This window comes from Mesoplodon bidens (assembly GCF_964165515.1).
Source record: "Mesoplodon bidens genome assembly, chromosome: X".
In the NCBI taxonomy this organism is placed as follows: domain Eukaryota; kingdom Metazoa; phylum Chordata; class Mammalia; order Artiodactyla; family Ziphiidae; genus Mesoplodon; species Mesoplodon bidens.
The window spans coordinates 107346235-107368273 of record NC_138163.1 but is presented as its reverse complement, the minus strand read 5'-3'; the positions used below and the strand labels follow the sequence as shown (position 1 = coordinate 107368273).

Sequence of the window (22039 nt, the reverse complement as noted above, 5' to 3'; positions counted from 1 at the left end):
ATTAGACTTATGTTCCAAATTAGGTAAGAAATTACCAAAAAAGAATTTTTACTGAAAGCATACTTCTAACTTCACACAGTTCAGATTTGGGGATGATGAAAATTAAGTATGAGTAAAACTGTCCTGAGTGATAAATTTTAGTAAACAAAAAGATAGTTAGTATGTAGTCTATTGACTTTTGGCATTTGCTTTCTAGTCTTAATTTTCTTCACTGCCTGGATTAATCAAGTGAACTTCAAAGATGATACTATGTTATTCAAACTCTTGTTAACACAGAGCAGATCCTTCTTAACATATAACAAACAATATTCCAAAATAAATGTTCTGAAATAGATCAAGGATCAGAATACCATTTCTATTACACTTACTAGACCAAAATCCCCTGATTACACCTTTTTGTAAATGGTATGGTTTCAATGGCATAAGCAAACTCAGATGACAGGCCTTAAACCATAAAGAAGGAAAGGAACCTAACACCAACAAAATAAAAAATACATTTTAAATTAAGTCCACATCTATCAGCTAACTTGTGAACAAGTTTCAGATCACTACTTCCTGTGAATTAAATGTACTTCATAATACGCCAATCCATTCGTTCATTCCTTCATCAAATATTTATTTAATTCCCATTATGTGCCAGCACTGTCTCATATGCTAAAGACCATAGCTATGAACAAAACAGAAGAGAAACACTGCTGTCATAGAGCTAACAGTTCTGGGGGGAGAGCAACAATAAACAAATACAACAAATAGATATCAAATGGTGCTAAGTGCTGGGAAGAAAAATAATTCTCAGAAGGGGCAAGAGGTTGTAATTTAAAGTAGGATACTTCCTCACTGAGAAAGTGAACTTGACGGGGAGTGATGAGGGAGCTCAGAAACATCCATGTGGAAGAGGAAAGAGCAAGTGCCAAAGCCCTGAGGCAGGAAACGTGCTATGTGTCTGTAAGGAGCCACAAGGAATCCATAGAAAAGTGATTAAGGGGTGATGTGTCATAGGAGATGAGATAAAGAAGTACCTGCAGCCATAGTGGAGGTGTGGAGCGGAGAGGGATGAGGACTGATCGTTTAGTGCCTTGTGGGTGATTCTCAGCACTTGGATGTGTACTGAGGAAGACAGGAAGCCGTCTGAGGAAGAGAAGACACTTTAAAGGATCGCTCTAGCCTGCTCTTTTGAGAATGACCTATGAGGAGGGGGACAAGAAGCCATACGAATGAGAGTGATGGTGGCTTGGATGTAAAGTGGTAAAAAGTAGAGAGGCTGAGAGGTGGCTCTACTCTGAATATACTTTCATGTTAGAACCAACATTGTTGGCAGATGGAGTGGGGATATGAAAAAGAGAGAAGAGTCAGGGATGGCAACAAGGTTTGGGGCTTAGCAAAGAGATGGATGGATGAGTTACTACCGCATACTGAGATCAGAAAGGCTGTGGCAGAAGCAGATTTGGAGGGAGGGGACACAAATTTGTCTACGTTTAGTTTGAGAAATGTATCCAATTCCAAGAGGAGATGTTGAGTAGGCAGTTAGTCACCCAGGTCTGCAGTTCAAGGTAACCCTCCAGGATATAAATTTGGGAGTTATTAGCATTTCAAGCCACAAACTAGGAAAGCTCACCAGGGGAGTGAATACAGACAGAGCAGAGTTTCAAGAAATGAGGTGACTGCTGAAGGGAGATGTAGGGTGAAGAGAGTTTTTTTTCCTAAGAGGTGTGTAGGCTAATGAGAATTATTCTATAGAGAGGAAGAGGTGATGCTGGAGAGTGCAGAGCGTTGCTCGAGCAATTGCTCAAAGAGTTCCTTCTATTTGCTTCGAAGACTGCTGAAATGCAGCATCCTGTCTCTGAGGGCAGGAAAGGATACAGAGAAGCACTGACACTCATAAGGGCCAGAGAGGGAAGCAATAAAAACATCATCATTCACCTTGACAGCAGTAAAAGAGGTCGGTAAGGTAATAACGTATACAATGAACACATAAAAATCAATAGCCTACAACATGTATCTGACAATGGATTTGTATCTAGAATGTACAGAAAACTCTCAAAACTCAAAAATACAAGAAAACAAACAATCCGATTAGAAAATAACCAAAAGACAGGAAAGGAGATTTCACAGAAGAGAATATATAAATGGAAAATAAGCATATGAAAAGATGTTCAACATTACTGGCCATTAAGGAAATGGAAATTAAAATCACAATGTGGTATCACTACACATCTATCAGAATGACTAAAAAAGGAAACACAGTAACAGCACCAAGTGCTGGCAAGTATGAAGAGAAACTGGTTCACTCAAACACTGCTGGTGGGAATTTAAAACGGTAATTTATACAATGACAGCTTAGTCTGTCAGTATCCTAAAGAACTATACATATACTTAGCATACAACAATTATACCCCAGAGAAATAAAAATTTATGTTCACACAAAAACCTGTACACAAATATTCATAGCAGCTTTATTTAAAATAGCCCCAAACTGGAAACAACCCAGATGTGAGTGAACAAGTGAATGGTTCAACAAACTGTGATACATCCATACCATGGAATACTACTCAGAAATAAAAAAGAATGAACTATTGATATACACACAACTTGGGTGAACTCAAGAGCATTACGTTGAGTGTAAACAGGCAATATTAAAAGGTTCCATATATATGATTTCATTTATATAACATTCTTGCAATGACAGAATTACAGAGGTGGGGAACAGATTAGTGCTTACCACAGGTTAGGGATGGTGGTGGTGGTAGGGGGTGCAACTATTAAGGGAGATTTTGTGCAAATGAAAGAATTCTGCATCTTAACTGTGGTGGTGGTTACAGGAGTCTACACAAGTGATAAAATGGCACAGAACTATACACACGGATTGTACCAATGTCAGTTTCCTGGTTTTGATACTGTACTACAATTATGCAAGATGTAATGACTGGGGGAAACTGGGTAAAGGCTACATGGAACCTCTCTGTATTATCTTTGCAATTTTCTGAGAATCTATAATTATCTCAAAAGTTTTAAAAAATCTAATGCATCCTTGCAAGTATAACTTGGACCACAGGATTTCTTAGAACTCAAGTCAAATATATGGTTTATTAATTTTAAAAAATCAATAACCTAGTACATGGGTGTTCATAGCAGCTTCATTGTAATAACCCCACACTGGAAACAACCCAAATGTCCATATACTTATAATGATATACTGCTCAGCAATAAAAATGAATAACTATTGATATGTGCACTATGGACATCTGAACATAAACATGCAGAGTAAAAGAAGTCAGACAAAAGAGTGCATAAGGTATGATTTCACTTATAGAAAACTCTAGAAAATATAAACTAATCTACAGTGACAGAAGTCAGATGAATCATTGCCTTGGGGTGCTCTTGATCATGGGGAGAGGTGGGAAGGAGGAATTACAATGGGGCAAGAAGGACCTTTTGGGAATGATGAATCTGTTCACTATCTTGACTGTGGTAATGGTTTCATAGGTGTATGCATATGTTAAAACTTACCAAGTTGTATAATTTATATATGTGTGGTTAATTGTATGTCAATTATAACCCAATAAGGTTTAAAAAAAATCAAGAGCTTACACATTCACAAATAATAACCAGTTAGAATATATCATGGAAAAGAACCCATGTACAGTAGCAACAAAGAAATAGTTAGGAGTCAACCTAAGAACCATGCAAAACTTATATGATGAAAACAATAAAACATTCCTGAAAGAGAGAAATACTGATTTCAACAAATAGAAAGAAATCTCTTCTTGTAGAGGGTGATTTAATATCTTAAAGATGTTAGTTCTCCCTAAATTAATTTACAAACTGAAAGAAATTCCAATAAAAATACTGACAAATGATTTTTTTCTGTGCTAGACAAATTAATACTAAAATTTATATGGAAAAGCAGGCATGTAAGAATAGCTCACAAAACATTGAAAAAGAAGAGCTTATAAGGAGAACTAGTTCTAATTTATACTAAGTATACTGAAAATCTTCTATAAATAAAACAGTGTGGCACTGGCATTTGAGCAGAAGGATGGACCAACAGACTAGAATATAAAATCCTGAAATTGACTAGGCACATACTGAAATTAGGTATATGATAAAGGGTAATTAAATCACTGGGGCAAAGAGGGATTTCATAATAAATTGTGTTTGGACAACTGGATACCTATGTGAAAAAAAATCAGATCCATAACTCACACCACACCCAAGAATAAACTGTAAGTGAATCAGAGATCTAAATGTAAAAACTCAAAGATTTTAGAAGAAATTGGGTGAATTCCTCTATAACCAGGGCATAAGAGGATGGTTTTCTACTGATAAAAATCTGGATTTAATAAAATATTTCTTTAATTTATGGCTACAATGGAAATTAAAAACAATTACATGAGAAAAATCCATAAGCAAAGTCAAAATATAAATGACAACTGTAAGCAAATATTTGAAATATATCACCAATAAAAGCTAGTATCTCTAATATACTTATTAAAAATTCAGGGAAAAAAAGACCATAAATCTGATACAAAAATGGGCAAAAGGCAAAGACAATTCACAAGACAGACATAAAAATGGCCCATAAACACATGGCAAAATACACAGCTTCACTCATAAGAGAAATGTATATTGAAACAACACCAAGATACCACGTCACACCCAAAAGATTGAAAAGAATGTCAACACTTTTAAAATACACTCTGCTGGTCAGACTGTGAGGAAATAGGCACTCTCAAATACCTGGTGGGAATGTAAAATAGTACAAGCTATACAGAGGGTACTCTGGCAATATCTAACAAAAGTACATATGCATCAATCCTTGACAAGCAATCCACTTCTAAGAATTTACCCTGAAGATATACTTCCAATAATGCAAAATTATTTACTACAGAATTATCTTTAATTGCAAAAATACTGGAAACTACTTAATGCCTAAATACAGTAGACTGGTTGAATAAACTGTGACACATCCTTACAAGGAAGTACTATACAGATTTTTAAAAATAGGATAATCTCTGTGAATACATATGGAGTGACTTCCAGAATGGATAGATGGATGGATGAATATAAATGTTTCCCCCTCCCTATTACGATATGGATATTAAAATTCTGAAACCACTGTATGTGTGTTGTAGAACTGGGCAAATGAGTTAATATATTGATGTTACTGAAAGTCAGGGCCCTCGTTGTGGAAGAATATCTACAAAGAATATCTACATCACACCTAGAAATACAGAATGGGGAAAACAAAAAAGAACCCTGAGGGGTATTGGAATCGGAGATCAGCAGGATGAAGATGCAAGTCCATACACCACACACACGCACATACACACATTTATATGCATACATGTGTGTAATTATTTTCCTAGCTCTGTTGCTGGAAGGCCCAGAAGCAATGATACTCTGAGAGCAATGAGAACACTCTAGCTCCCAGATCTTGGTTTCTAAATATTATTCCTAACTATAAGTAAGAAAGGCTCCTCAGAGAAACAGCCAATTCCAAGACTGGGGCAGAGAAAGTACAAGATTATCCTGGAACACCTTGTTGGGCCAAAAAGTAAAAAAGTGCAAGAAAAACTGATAGAGACATGTCAAAGAGACAGAGAAGCCAGTTTGAAGAAACTTCCATTAACCAAATTTGAGACATTTTGATCAAAACACTGACAGCAATGCACTATAACTCACTGAATAAAATGATCTATGAAAGACAGATAAGGGGAAAGTTCCTGCCCATAGTGGAATGCCAACTAACAAACGTACACAGAATGATGGAGTCAGAAATCCACCATTTGGCGTTATATTAAACTACAACTTAATTGATTCAGTCAAGAACTATCAACAGCAGACATTAAAACTAGTGGGTAAGGTTGGAACTCATTTGAAAATACAAAATAAGGGAAACAACACATAAAAAAGCTGTGGACTGATTGCACTCAAGATCAACTCTAGGAACGAGTAGAAGGAGAAATTCTACTGAAAAGGAAAAATAAAGTTGATTTCTACTTGTATCTCACAAATCTTAGGACTTTTTTTTTTTTTTTTTTTTTTTTTTTTTGTGGTATGCGGGCCTCTCACTGTTGTGGCCTCTCCCATTGCGGAGCACAGGCTCCGGACGCGCAGGCTCAGCGGCCATGGCTCACGGGGCCAGCTGCTCCGTGGCATGTGGGATCTTCCCGGACCGGGGCACGAACCCATGTCCCCTGCATCGGCAGGCGGACTCTCAACCACTGCGCCACCAGGGAAGCCCCAATCTTAGGACTTTTAATAAACCCGTTATACATATTTCTATGATAATCTGAACTTAAACTTAGCTGAGGGGGGAAATGTATGTGAGAGCAAAATGCCATGTAAGGTGGGCAGAAATCATGTCTGATTAATGTGTACGATCCACAGCCAGTGTATAATTACAAAGTTTATTTAAGTCCTGACATATTCCATAGTTCAATCTCAAAGTATTATACTTCATGTAGTACTAAGAATGCTGTTTGATGATTGTAAAAATACTAGTACCTGGAGAAAAGCCTAATGACGTTTAAAGATGCTTGTTTTTAATAATGTTCTGGATTCAGAAAGGAAATTCAGGCTCAAAATTCTACATGCAATAAAAAGATTAAACACTAAAAAAACCCCCAAAAAACTAGTAGGTAGAAGTTTGGTGGAGAACAGAATATTTACATAGTTTCAAAGTATCTTCCCACTAAAGTTCTTACCTTTCCTTTAAAGGAGAATGATAAAGCAGGATGAAGTCATTAGCTTTATGAAAACCACAGCAGAATATCTAAAATTTGTATTTTTTGGAAAATCACAATATCAAAAACTAAGTTCCATTTAAGTACATGAGCTAGTTTTTTATTAAAAACTGCATGCTACAAAGCACCATTTATACCATAATCCTATTGTTCTTATAAAAAATTATATACTAACAATAGGCTAGAAGGATAAATACCAAAATTATAAAACTGATGGTGCTAAGAATTCAACTGATTTTATTCATTTTATGTTTTACTACATTTTCAATTTCTCTACAATGAACATATATTAATAAGGAGAAAAAATGTGTAAAAAAACCCTGCAAGAAGTAAGCAGATACAGAAGAAAAAAGCTGGAAAGAAATTAAAAAGCCAACAGTGCTTTGTGATTGCATAATGGCATCATGGGTGATGTATTCTTTTCCCTGTTTTTTTTTTTTTTTTTTTGTGGCCTCTCACTGTTGTGGCCTCTCCCGTTGCATAGCACAGGCTCCGGAAGCGCAGGCTCAGCGGCCATGGTGCACGGGCCCAGCCGCTCCGTGGCATGTGGGATCTTCCCGGACCGGGACATGAACCCGTGTCCCCTGCATCGGCAGGCAGACTCTCAACCACTGCGCCACCAGGGAAGCCCCGGGAGGGTAGTTTTTAAATGATAGCAATGCACACAATTTGGGAATGCAGGTTTCAAATATACATCACAAAGGTAGGCAAATCTGTGAACATTTTAAAAAGATTGCCAATATACTTACAGTTTTTTCATTATTTTCAAAAGCTTCTCTTGCTTCTTCAAATGTGCAGACTTCTTCTTTGCATTCACGTTCAATATTGCCCTGCCTTATCTCTTCAAAAAGTCCATTAGCTCTTGGGTAGCGTTTTAATACTGAATTGGCTTTTTCTCCTGTGAGGAAAACTAAAAAGAGATATAATAATAAGAATAAAATTGTAATTAAAAAAATGTGGAAAGTTAATATACAAGATGAAATCTGCTAGATACTCTTTAGAAAACATAGCCAACACCCTAAACCTCTTTCTCTAGGTCAGCAAAGTGACATTCAGCTCTCAACCACCAATCTGCTGTCTTCCTCATCATGTGAATGTGTCCTTTCAGTAGCAGTTGCCCTGGGCAGGGACAGCAATATGATTAACGATGTTATATCCAGACTTTAGCACATTCCTGCCAACCATGGGTGTTTAAATATAGCAATAATGATACCAGTACTTGTGCTCATTACTGTAAGAGGATGCCCCCAGGCGTTCTGCTGTTGGACAGCAGCAATGAAATCAAAATCCAGTCTGTGGACTACCAGTCTTCGTCCCCCTAACTAAAAAAAAAATAAAATTCCAATTGACCTAATATAAACCCAGAGAACATTTACTTGTATGAAAGGAAGAGTTGACAAAATAATATCAAGAAATTAAGACAAATTTGGCCATAATTCATTCCAAGGGATACTAGTAATAATTTTGTTCTAAATGCACTTAAATATATTTTGACACTTTAATATATTTAACCCCATTTCAATGTCCTTCAGAAAAAGAAAATTGTTCTGCATGACTTATAGGGGCATTTCATATAAACATTCAAAATGCATATTTATGATACCCAGTAAATTAAGGCAATGGTTATATGCATACTCATGGGGAATTATTTTTTTTTTTTACGTACAGATTCATTTTAAACTATACTTCAATTACATTTTTCTAAAACTGTCCTGCTTGTTTGGAGAGATAAATAGAATGCTACCAGAATTTAATCTTTGCTAATGCAAAGAAATTAGAAAATTCCCTAATCTTAAAGACCTCTGACATGAGAGAAGGCACATTACAGATCCTTCAAGATGTATTTTAAAAAAAAATAAAGTCTACATTTTGCAAAAAACATTTTGAAGTAAAATAAAAAGCGGTAAATGCTCTTTTAAAAATGGCCACAATCGGGGCTTCCCTGGTGGCACAGTGGTTGAGAGTCCGCCTGCCAATGCAGGGGACATGGGTTCGTGCCCCAGTCCAGGACGATCCTACATGCCACGGAGAGGCTAGGCCCGTGAGCCATGGCCGCTGAGCCTGCACGTCCGGAGCCTGTGCTCTGCAACGGGAGAGGCCACAACAGTGAGAGGCCCGCGTAGAGCAAAAAAAAAAAGGCCACAATAGCAATGAATTTAAGGTTTACCTCATTTTAGAAATGTGTATTTCACTTCATAGAAGATACAGATTCATTACTTAGGATTCTTTAAAGTATCCAAATTGATACCAATTAGATGGCTACATTGAAAACTACAGCAGGCCTTCCATAAGTGTTTCCTTCCTTCTGAACTTCAGAAGGGTAACCATCAATAAAAATTAATCACACAGTCATAAAATATCATTAGAAGAAATCTTAAAAAATAAAAAAATAAAAGGATGCTGTTGAGTTGGAGAGGAATAGTAGAGTTTTCTCTCAGTGCTTTTCACAGTTTAGCAGCATCAGAATCCTATGCTGGACTTATTATCACACATATTGCTGGGCCAACCTCCCAGAGTCTCTGATTCCGTAAGTCTGGGGTAGGGCCAAGGAGCTGCATTTATAGTAAGATCCCAGGTAACACTGGTGCTGCTGGTCCCACTCCCACAGTTTGAAACCACTACTCAAATGGGAGCTCCTTAGAAAACTAGTTCTGAGGAAGGTGTTTATGGAATGCTGGGATTAACAAATTTAAAAAAGATCTTTTACTGCATGACTTTTCAGGACCTTTAATATGAATTTAATATATATTTTAAATCTCCAGAAAACAAACATGACACAGGCATGTGTCATATTTATTTGACTGTGGAGCCCTTTTTCAAGGAACATTTCACTGAATTAACAACTTCCTAGCCATTGGTTTTATTTATGCTATGACAAACAATTCTCTTCCATATAATAGGCCAACTAATTCATGAAGACAGTAACTGATTTCTCTCGAGGCTTCTCTTTTCTAGGATAAGCATGTCTAGTTCCTTCATCTGTTGGTCATATAAAATAGATAAGAGTCTCCATACTGTCTTTACCTCATAAAATATTGTATTCTACACTCAGTGTGGTCTGACAAGTAAAAAACTGATCAGAGCTATTGGCTTCCTTGTTTCTAAACACAATAGATATGTCAATAAAGTCTAATGCATCTTTGGCTTTTGGGACAGTTTTCTTGAAATTAAACCAATAATAATGCATTTTAAGCTTTTAAGAGGAAAAAAAGAAACCTGAATTCTCCTAAGAGAAAATGTTATATACACTATCTCCATAAAGGGGTCAAGGAAAGCAGCTAACTCTTGAAACCAGAAAGCAGGCCAATTCAGAAGGTTAAGCAACTATAAGGTAATGTATAGCAAGACACAGCCCTTCTTATTCCAGCCTAATCAAATTACCAAGAGCACTCCAGAAACACCTTCTGTGTATTTTCTTGTACTGGGAGGCAACATGATATAATACTGAGAACTCTAGATGGAATAAGCTGGCAAGTATATTTTATCTCACCTGCCAAATGTGCTCAATTAGAAGATACCACGTAGAGTAAGAGTCCGACCAGTAGGAAAGATATTGTTACAGATTAGTTCCGTCTGCCATATATTAGGGAATAGGAAGTTGTGGCAGAGTATTTGCTGTTCCTCATCAAGGTAATTTGGAAATCTCATGGGTGATACCAGAATTGGGATTCTTTCTATGTGGAAACAAAATAAAGGGAAAGGTGGCAGCTTGGACCTATAGGATAAGATCAGACTATTTCTTCCTAAAACACTGGGCAGTTTCCACGATGCTAGGGCTTGTGTTTGGACTTAATGTTTGAAACGAAAGTTGATTACTTCCCTCTACCTCCTTCTCATCAAAATGTGTGAGTTACCCCACAGCTGTCCAGAATCATGTGTATGCCTTCATCAGAGATTACATGATGTGGCAAGTATACAGACTGTAAATTTACTCTGAGAACACAACACTGAGGTATTAATCAAACATGTTCTTTTCTCATTAAAGGACATAAAGAAAAACCTAAGCTGTTTTCTTTAGATTCAGTTAGGAAACACCCTTACTAAAGAAAATATTTAAACTCTAAGTCTGGTAAACACATAAATGACCACAAAATAAGTATATTAATTCAAAGAATGTAACTACTTTTTCATAATTTCAAAATAAATAGCTCTCACCCATGCTTTCTCTTCAAAAGAAAAGAATAAAAATAAATGAAATAAGATAGCTTCTCAAGTAACTGTAAATTACTGCCTTAAACCGAAATATGTAGTCATGTTATATATTTTTAATGCATTGCAGCATACTAAAACTGACATTTTAATGCCAAAAATCTTTATCTAGGCAAAGTCATGTCCGTACATTTGCTGAAAAACAGCAGATGGTAAGGCCTGAAAATTAACAGCCCACGTGGAAAATCTCTAGTCCACTTATCTAATCAGTTCTCTAATCTTGGGTCTCGATTCATTGAAACAGCCATTATTTAAAGTTGCAAATGTTTACATTTTTCTTTTAAGTGAACAAAATTCCTTCTTTAGGACATATTTACTGAACACAGACTATGTACAATGAGATCACGACAAGTCACAAAGATGAGTAGGAGACTGCCTTTGACCTCAAGGTTCTTCAGTGCAAGAGATAATGAAGATAAAAGAGATACAGGGCTTCCCTGGTGGCGCAGTGGTTGAGAGTCCGCCTGCCGATGCAGGGGACACGGGTTCGTGCCCCGGTCCGGGAGGATCCCACATGCCGCGGAGCGGCTGGGCCCGTGAGCCATGGCCGCTGGGCCTGTGCGTCCGGAGCCTGTGCTCCGCAACGGGAGAGGCCACAACAGTGAGAGGCCCACATACCGCAAAAAAAAAAAAAAAAAAAAAAAAAAGAGAGATACAAAAACAGCTCTAACACAAGATGAACAAGGTAGATGCTCTCTGAGGTCAGCAGGCAGGCGTACTTCTGCTGGGTAGGTGTGTTTCAGGATGGGAGAGGGACCTGGAGAAGGGCAAGTGAAAAGTATATTTGGGTTGGCCTTTTAAAAATTGGCAGGATTGGAGCATGCAAAGATGGTGAGGAAAGACATCCTAGGAAAACAAAATAGTGAGTGAGGGCCTGAAATCGAATAAACCTATGGCCATAAACGAGGAATATAAGCTGGTCAGTAGGGCCAGAGTACACAATTCAAAAGAGGAAGAGAGGGAAATGAAACCGGAAAGGGGCCTGATAGCCATGTCATGGAGGCATTTAATGTTACGCTAAGATATTTAAACTATTCGACAGCATTCAAGAGTTTAGACCGATACTTCGTGGAGAATAACCTAGAAAAATGTATAAGTACAACAGATTTGGGGGTAGGATGAAGAGAAAATGGAGGGATAAAGGCAGGAAAAAGGCTACTTACAACAGACCAGGTTAAGAAATAATGAGATCATGCATTAGAATGGTGGCAATAGGAAGGGAAAGAAAGGGACAGATGTGAAATATGGGTGACCTCTTTGGCCACTACACCCATCATGTACCTTATTCCTCAGTCAAACCAAATCTTAACATCCTTCATATAGGTTCTTTTATGCCTCCATAATTCTGTACCTAATATTTCCTCTGCCTAGCAAACTCCTATTCCATTCAGATGTAACATCCTCTAAAAACCTTCCCCAGATTCTACTCCCCACTTCGTTAGACAGAGCTGCTACAGACTCTCAGTATTTACGTATACTTCAATTATAGCAATTAACTAAACTATATTATAATTTTATTATAATTTTTGGTATGCCTATCTGGTTCCCCCTCAAGACTTGAGGGCAGGGCCCATGTATTATTAATATTTTGATCCAACATCTGTCTTTCATAATACATAGTAAAGACCTTGGTACAGAACATGATTCAATAAGTGTGGAATAAAGGAAAAGGCAGAATGGGAGAAACTTGATATCTGAATGACTAGAAGCTGGGAAGCCATGGACCATGCCTCTAATTATGAGGCAGCATGGCAAACTTAACATATGATTATGAAATCAATACATTTACTGCAAAGTTTCTAGTGAGACAGCACTTGAATATCCTTTTGCAAGAGAAACTACCTTTTGAAATTTGTACAGTACTTCTGTTTGGGCTCTGCTTGGAGCACATCTTTTGTTGTTCTGAAAGAACCACTAATTTGCAGTAATACTTATGTAGAGGGAGAGCAGCTGGACAACTACTGCTGTGGGAAGAGGGCACAGTCAGATGCTTTTTGGCTTGGCAAGGAACTAGCACCTTGGCTCTCCAGGGTGCTGCAGTGAATTCATGAAGAATGTGCAGGATATTTTACATTTTTGGAGAAGTGCATTGATACTTAACATCTGTTGGATACCACACAAACTATGAGCTTAAGGTAATTCACAGTTTCATTATTAGATAGTTCTACACTCCTTTCCTTTGTGAAACTGAATTTTCGGCTATGATTTAAAAAAGAAAGTACTGTGTTTGACAAGAAGTGAGAAGGTTTGAGAAGTTGTGCGGTGCCCAACAGGTACACACATCCAATTAGTAAGTAACTGCATGGCTATTTAAGATAGAAATATCGAAACAAAGCGAGTCACATGAGCTTTTTGGTTTCCTAGTGCATTTATAAAAGTTATGTTTACACTATACTATAAAGTATGCAATAGACTCTTAAGTATGCAATAGCATTATGTCTTTAAAAAGCAATGTACAGGGCTTCCCTGGTGGGGCAGTGGTTGAGAGTCCGCCTGCCGATGGCAGGGGACACGGGTTCGTGCCCCAGTCCGGGAGGATCCCACATGCCGCGGAGCGGCTGGGCCCATGAGCCATGGCTGCTAGGCCTGCACATCCGGAGCCTGTGCTCCACAAGAGGAGAGGCCACAACAGTGAGAGGCCTGCATACCGCAAAAAAAAAAAAAAAAAAAAAAAGCAATGTACATACCTTAATTAGAGAATACTTTATTGCTAAAAATGCTAACTATTACCTGACAACACAGGGTTGCCACAAACCTTCAATTTGTAAAAAACCACAATATTTGCAAACTGCAATAAAAGGAGGTATGCCTGTATTATTTTTTCAAATGGCTACCAAGCTGTCAGGATATAAATACCTATTAGGTTGTTTGGACCTAATTACTTAATAAGTGGAATTATTAGGCATTTCTTTTGGCCTATGGCTGCTGTGAAAAAGTCACTGCAATAACTAAGGGTACCTTAAACTCAGAAAGTTTGGGAACCTCTGACCTAGGGGTTCTAGAGGCTGATGGAGTCCTGCCACTGCTCTCCCAAATACATCTGGCACACCATGCTTGAATGGGCTGGGAAGTTCCTTCTCTTTGAGGAAGGAAACTGAGATCCCTTTTTACAGTTACTGAAACCTGTCACATGGGTTACTGTGGCCCTGATAAGAGCTAGCAGGAAAAGAATATAGTATAGCGCCCCCATCCAGTCACACCCCTCAACTGTAGGTTATCCTAAGGTCTCCCTCAATTAGCCACTCTGGTTCTGTGAGCTTGCCTGGGAAAGAGGCCAGGGAGATGAAAATGAAACAACAGGGTCACTAGGTAGCCGGAACACCGGGCAATCGGGCCTCCTGTGTTACGGAGCGAGCACAGGTGAGTGAAATGCTGGGTAGAAAGGTGCCCTCCTCTTCTCCCAGCACTGCTGGTAATTACTACCAGCCCAGCAAAGGCAACCTATGCCACAGTTCACAAAGTGACTCCTCTACTGTCCTTGGAATTGTCCTGGGTACCAGAAAGCCTGGTTTGAGTGCCCTGGTTTTAATGTAAGACTAATCGCTGGCAACAACAGCAAGAACATGAAGAGCAAGAGAATGGGGACTTCCTACAAATGCACCTAGCATTCCATTATCTTTCTTCAGTGCAGGAGGCAGGGCATACTCCTCTATTTGTGGGAGAGGGTGAGCTTCATGTCCTACTACTCCGCCATCTTGACTGCTCCTCCCAGGGCGTACTCCTCTAGACCTAAGGTGCAACCCTAGAGTTCTTCAATTTCCCATGGGAATAGGGTTGGTCAGGGAAGGAAGACAGACATTCTCATATTTCCAGGGGCTGTGGCTATTTAATCTGAGTAACAAATGCGATCTCATTGGTACTCCAAGCTTGTTAAATGGTACACAGCAGTTACTCATTTAGAAAGTAAGAAAAAGTTGTTAAAGCAAACAGCTATGTGAGGAAAGCAAAAACCCTACGCTTCCCTTCCTCATCCGTAAAATTGGAATAACAGCACCGACGTCATAGTTAAAAATGAGGTAATGGACATAAAGTGCTTTGCTCAGAGCCTGGCAAAAAATGGAGCTCAATAAACAAGAGTGTGATTTGTTCTCACCATGACAGCTGTCATGGTGGCAGTTATTCCATTAAAGGAAAAACAAGAGATTTACCAAGATGATACAAAAAATACACTTAGAAAATAAAGAATAAACGATCAAGGATAGGGTTAACTTTCAGTGAGTCTGTATGTTTAACTCCAGGGATGCCTAGAAGTTTGGTTCCCTTGGTCAAGATTGGGATGAAATGTACTAGCTTTATAAAGTGCTGTTTAAAGCCCTTGGAGGCACTCTGTACTAGCTTGTCTACACTGTTTATTGAAAATGTATAGATTGATGGTTTGCACTGATGGTATGCAGCCTAATTTCATCTGTATGACCATTGGGTATCAAAGATTCTCAGTAAACATGTGCCTTGGCTCCCCTGAGACCAAGGTTATCTTGCATGTATCTCGACTGTTCACAATTAGAAGAAAAAGCATGCCCTGTGTGACTAAAAATGGCCCTAGGAGCCATCTTTCTCCTGCTGCACCATACCTTTAGCCATTATTAAAGCCTTATGAGAGTCTCATAGGTCCTTTCAATTGGCTAATGTTGAGTAGTGCCTACTTTGATGAGTCATAAATATTTTGAGGATATCATGAGATTTAAAAGTTTCAGAAGTTCTTCAGAATGTAATTAAGGACTATTTCTGGTCCTTATTTAGAAGGACTTGATTTTGTAAAAAACTCATAAGTATCCTTTACCATACCTTATATGTTTACTTTTATTAACTTCAACTTTGATTAAATGTATGCTGATAGTCTATCATCATGAGAATTTTAATAATAGATCACAAAGAAGCTCTTAAGAAGGACAGATTAAGAAATGAAAATCATACACATGACAGATATATATGTTCAGTGAATCATGAATGAGTAGCTACAACAAAATATACTAAATAAATTATTTTCCATTGATACTTGGGTTATTTGATAGTTCAGGTAGCTATTCAATATTTGACATAATCACTGTGGATATTAAGGACAGTAAGACATTATTTATGCAGAAGTCACTCAAATAAATCCAGTCTCATAAACTGAGAAACAAAAGATGACCAAGGTCATGCATTATAACTTATCTTATGTTTTACCTACAGGGGAGCCTCAGCTCCCTTAGACTAATCAAGGATCAATTTACTCAACCCTCATCCACGAGCCTGGCTATAAGACTTGAAAGCCTCACTGCACATTAAAGCTGAGAAATAGAAGGGACTGGGGTGGGCTGAACTAGATCAACACACTGACAGCAACAAGAAGTGAAAGCTGATGAATCTGAAGACAAGAGGAAAGACAGACAGATGGCCCTTTGAGGGTTATTTAGAGTAGGTCCTAGCCCTGCTCACACTAACAGCTCCCAAAGCTGTAGGCATCAATGATTATGTTTATGATGGTGAACCTGAGTCACCAAGAAAGGACCACATGATGTTCACGATATTGTTCAAGAAGGCAGTAAGGTATATTATCTATTTTAGAACTATTTCCATAAAAATAGTTTTTAAAAAGTTTTTTTAACAATTTAAAAAGGTGAGCATGAGCAATCTGCAAAATGTATTTAGTCAAATGGAAAGTTCATTCCTAGACAGTGTTGTGTAAATGCTGGTGTGCCACAGACTGAAACTATGAGTCCACATGCTAACCAGGAAGCTGTTTCTTTTCTGAATAAATCTCTAACATCTTGTTTAGTTGTGAATTTCTCATAAAAGACTGCATAAGATGCTAAGCTATCCACTTATTTGAGCTTTCTGTTAGTCATATGAAAACTGCCTTTTGAGGCTATCTTGTTGAAGTCTGAGAAAGCCAATATACATTCACCACTTTCACTAACCCTTTATTGAAACAAATGAAACTGCAGGCAAAGAGAGGAGTATGGTAGGGTGAAAAGGTCCTGAATTTGTAGTCAGGTATGCGGATTCCTGTCCAGCTCTGGCACTAACCTGGCTGCATGATTCTGCATTTGTTGCTTAATTTATCTGGGCCTGTCTCCTAATTTGTGAACCTAAGGTGTTGTATGTATGTGATTTCTTAGGTCCTTTGAGCTGTAACTGTGAAGTTTTATACTTGGAAAGATTTTTGTTAAGTGGGAGTAGTGTATCACATCCAAATTCTTTGGGGATATGAACACACTATTTTTCAGCCAAGAAACCACCATCCCCCAAACCAACAACAACAAAAAAAACAAACAAGAAGCAAAAATCAACAAGAAGCGCACCAAATCCTGCGTTCAGATTTATATACTATAAAAGAAAATCTTATGAAGTGTCATACTCATAATTCTTTGTTTTCTTGCTTCTAAGCCATTTTGATACCATCATTTACTCAGTTGTGTGTGCATACGATGCCTTCAAGGTTTTTTTCTGCTGAAATGGGTATTAAATAGGCATTTCTTATCAGACTGATGGATATAACTTTCCCTAGAAAAACAGTCTCACTAAAATTCTAAAGTGACATTTCACCTCCTAAAAACGAATATTATGCAAAATAAAAAGATCCTATTTGGATTATCTTCCTATTAGTTATGGAGGTGGAAAAACCAGATTACTTCCCAATTGTATTTCACCACTGTAACCTATTTGTGGAAATTAAAGGTTAATTTTTTCATAGAAGGTAGGTTTATAATTCAGAATTTGTTGTACAGTGGTGCTCATGTGCCCAAACAGGTTGTCACAAACTTACAGCTTAGTTAGAATGGCATGTAGTACATGTATTCACAGGAATTAGGAAGCTAAAACCCACTCAAGGACTGAGATATTTGAAAAAATAATGTGAAGTTACAGGACTGAGCTAGTGAGAGTGGGGAGCCTCAGGGTTTGAGAGAAGAAGTAATTAATATCTTTAATATCCTGAACCTGCTTCTTAAGGACAATGTAGTGGTTATGATCACTACCTAAAACTTTAAAAAAAAAGATATCTTTGTGCTACCGGAGGTATGCAATGAAACGCCAGATGATAACAGGCAGGTTTCCTGGAATAAGTGTGGAGAAAATGCCAGAAATGGATTTCTATAAGAGAGAAGACAAAACAGGTAACATACGTCTATAAAGTCAATATTTTTTAAAAACAAAACAAATATGGCTCCCCCCCTGCCGAGTGAGTCTTGCTAACTCAATATGGTTTTCTTAAAAGCCAAATTTTACATCAAATATTCAGATGTCTCTTGTCTAACGATTTTACACTTTGTAAGGAATAATGAGATACAGAGAAAAGATCTAATAGATTCTCCCACAAAGGAAGGTAAAAGGCCAAATTTTCTTTGAAGGAGTTCTACAATTCATAACGCCTTATCAAAAAGAATTCTTCATGAAATAAGGATGACTGCAATCAAGTTACTAGCAATTGCAATAACTGGTTTAAATGTATGGTATGGTACTCTAACACATGATATTTATAGACTAGGGGCTGTGCCTTACCCACAGGAAACAAACAAATATGGAATTAGAAAATGGTCTAATTTGCACAAAATTAAGCACACAGTCAGGTGGAATCATGAAAACACGGGAATTCCAAAGATAGGTATTTCTCCTATCACTAGTGCCTCAACTATTATCAACAAGAATATCGTTAGTCTTAGAGTTTATAGTTGTCACGACCATAAAACTTTGTTTTTAGCTTATGGATCTGATTTACACTGATTACAGTTCTGTCCCATATGGAAGAAAATGGAAACAACTATAACAATCACCAATTTAATGGGGGGAAAGGCATGTAGAGAGACTCAGCAAATATGAAATACAGTTTTAAATACATAACTCTATGTTATAATCAATGCTTCACAATCTGTCAACATAGACAGTATGGTATTATCTATGTAATAGTTAGCTGTAATCTAGATGTTAGGAGTGAATAATTGTCCTAATAGAACACATACTACATTTAATCAAAAAGCCACATTTCAGAGGTGGTTGTTCAGACAGCATTCAAAGATAGTATTCAGCTATCTTTCTCTTCTGTGCACAAACAGCAGAGCATGATGGATTTCAGAAATGGAGTCTCATTGACAAATTAGTGCCTTTGTTAATTAGCACATGGATTTCAGAAATGACTTTTCGCTGGTGAAATCAATGTTATTTATACGTGAATTTGCTCTAGAAATGATAGAATTCAAACTTTCACTTGCTCTGTCTGAAGGGGAGGTACTACATACCAGGAGTGCTCTCTTTTCCTCCCCTTCTCTCATAGTGGCTCCTCAGGGACCCCTTTAGAAAACCTGGAGCTTCACTGAGCAACACTGGAAACCACTGATCCATCTCAATCCCTTCATTTTACTGACAAGAAAACTGAAATCCAGAGGTTAAGTGACTTATCCAAGGACACAGCTGCTTGATTATAGACCAGGACTGCACCTTGGTTTCTAGAACCATAACGGAAGAAAATTTCACATACTGTTGCGGTATGGGAAAGTCATTCTGGCTTATGTATGCTTTAACTCGAACTTTATGGTAACTAAAACAGCCTGTTTGTGGCCTATCAAACATGCATTGTACATCTGCCTTAATCCTTAAAGAAAAGGGTGCATTGGCCAGAAGTAAAAAATGTCCATGTTAAAAATAAAGATGAAATGCCTCCCTTCCTGGGTCGCCAATGCTGCTATGCCTTCAGTGACAAGACTTCCTTCCCAGGTGCCAAGGCCATACTGAGTCCCTGTGTATATGCTGATGTGTTGTGGCTGTTGTTTTGAAATCTTGAAGGAATGTATCCCTGACTTCTTTGATGTTCTTTGTTCTGACAAGATACAAAACTGTGCTGAAAACCATGTTTCTTCAGACTAGTTCCTCAGAGTTATCTGAGCTGCTGTCTACTGGGCTACAGTTCTTAGTTTGGCTCAAATAAAACTTCTTTTTATTCCTATCATAGATCAGTTTATTGATTATTTCTGTTGACAACCATATGCATTTGTCCCTCTGTAGCCATGGGGGATTCATTGCAGGACCCCCTATGGATACCAAATTCTGCAGATGCTCAAGTCCCTTACGTGAAATGGCATAGTATTTGCATATAACCTATGCACATCCTCTCATATACTATAAATCATCTCTACATTACTTATAATAACTAATACAATGTAAGTGATACATAAATAGTTGGAAACACAATGTAAATTCTATGTAAATAGTTGCTGGCATGCAGCAAATTCAAGTTTCACTTTTTTGAACTTTCTGGAATTTTTACTTTTTTCCAATATTTTTGATCCATGGTTGGTTGAATCCATGGATGTGGAACCTGTGGATACCTGCAGACACAGAGGGCCAACTCTAGTGCTCTCTTTTAGACTTGAATTACTTCTATGAAAATCATAATATGTTAATTATGGCTTATCTCTAAAGATTTCCTTCCCTTTATTCTAAATCAGTGGTTTTCAATCTTGGGAGACATTGCACCCCAGGGAACATCTGACAGTGTCTGGATACATTTTTGATTCTCACAACTTGAGGGGGCAGGTGCCACTGGCATGTAGTGGGGAGAGGCCCCACGACAAAGACTTACCTGGCCCCAAATGTCAATAGTCACTCCTACATGTATGCCCCAAAGAACTGAGAACAGATACTCAAACAAAAACTTGTACATCGATGTTCACAGTAGCACTGTTTAGAACAGCCAAAAGGTGGAAACAACACAAATGTCCACCAACTGATGAATGACTAATCACATTGTAGTATATTCATACAATGGGATATTATTCAGCCATAAAAAGGAATAAGGTACTAATACAACATGGATAAACCTAAAAACCATTATGCTAAGTGAAAAAAGCCAGACACAACAAAAGGGCACATATTGTATTACTCCATTTAAATGAAATACCCAGGATAGGTAAATCCATAGAGCTAGAAATCAGATCACAGGTTTGCCAGGGCCTGGGAAGGGAGAAATAGAGACTGACTGTTTAACGGGTAGAGGGTCTCCCTTGGAGGTGATGGAAATATTTTGGTACAAGATAGTTGTACCGCATTGTGACTGTACAAATGCCACTAAACTGTACACTTTAAAATGGTCAATTCTATGTTATGTGAATTGTTTTGCCTACATTATGTGTTTTGCCTCAATTTTTTAAAAAAAATGTCAATAGCGCTAAGGTTGAGAAACCATTCTAAACTTACGCACCAAAGTTATTTTCTTCTTGAATAGGTAAAAGGCAGAGAGGATTGCATCAAAGACAAAAAGCATCAAGCACTATAATGAGTTTAAAAAAAAAAAAAGCAGCCTGACCCTTAAATAGTAAGGTCATTTTTTTTCTGATGGGAAAAACTTGCCAGGAAAAAATAATGGCTGTTGTCAGCCCCAAGCAGATTTGTTTTACTGTTATAAAATTATGAAGCTAGACAAGGGTTTACAATAAATTGGTGACATCATCTGAACTGCAGAGGCATGAATATGCTACCATAATAGAGAGACTCTCAGATTTAATATAGGTCAGAAAATGAAATAATTGTCTTTAAATGTGTGCCTTCACTTGAACTGTAAACCTGGGAGCTGTCAAATAAAATCAGGCACTACATTACGAGACAGTCACTTTACAAGGCTTGTCAGTTTGAACACTCATTCCCTGTTTGAAAACATGGAGCTGTATGCTCAGAATGAAAGTTCAGGATTGGCCTCAACTGAACAGTAGTTCAGCAGTGACTCAAAGAGCTTAGAAATTTACTGTGGTAGCTATAAACCATCTTTCCTTCCATTAAGTCTTAGTAAGTGGAGGGGACATGTTTGGGTTCTTTGAACTAAAGGAGCCAAGTACATCCAGTGACCCAAAGGAATGATGCTGCTATGTTTTAATAATAATTAAAAAAGAGTGTAACTGGTAGCACTGTCTCTGTTTCTCTACGGCACAACAGTATGTTCATGTATACTAGGACATCAAGGGCATGTTACCATTAAGCATGGAAAATGAAGATGAAACTGACTTTGCAGATTAAGAATTTATAGACCTAGGGTTACCTACTAGGCTAGGTAAAAGCTATCTCCAAAGATTGAATACTGAAAGAGGAGAAACAGAAACAAATGCTAAGGTATCTTT

At 37.8% G+C, this 22039-nt stretch overlaps 1 protein-coding gene across 4 annotated transcripts in view; it reads right to left on the bottom strand.

Annotated features, from left to right (window-relative positions):
- The window catches only part of PRRG1 (proline rich and Gla domain 1), a 184508-nt gene that overhangs the window by 65435 nt on the left and 97034 nt on the right, over positions 1–22039 (bottom strand). For all 4 annotated transcript variants that reach the window (XM_081222110.1, XM_081222111.1, XM_081222112.1 and 1 more), the window contains one exon: positions 7496–7656. In XM_081222110.1, the coding sequence (XP_081078236.1) occupies positions 7496–7656 (161 nt within the window). The remainder of the gene's footprint in view (positions 1–7495; positions 7657–22039) is intronic.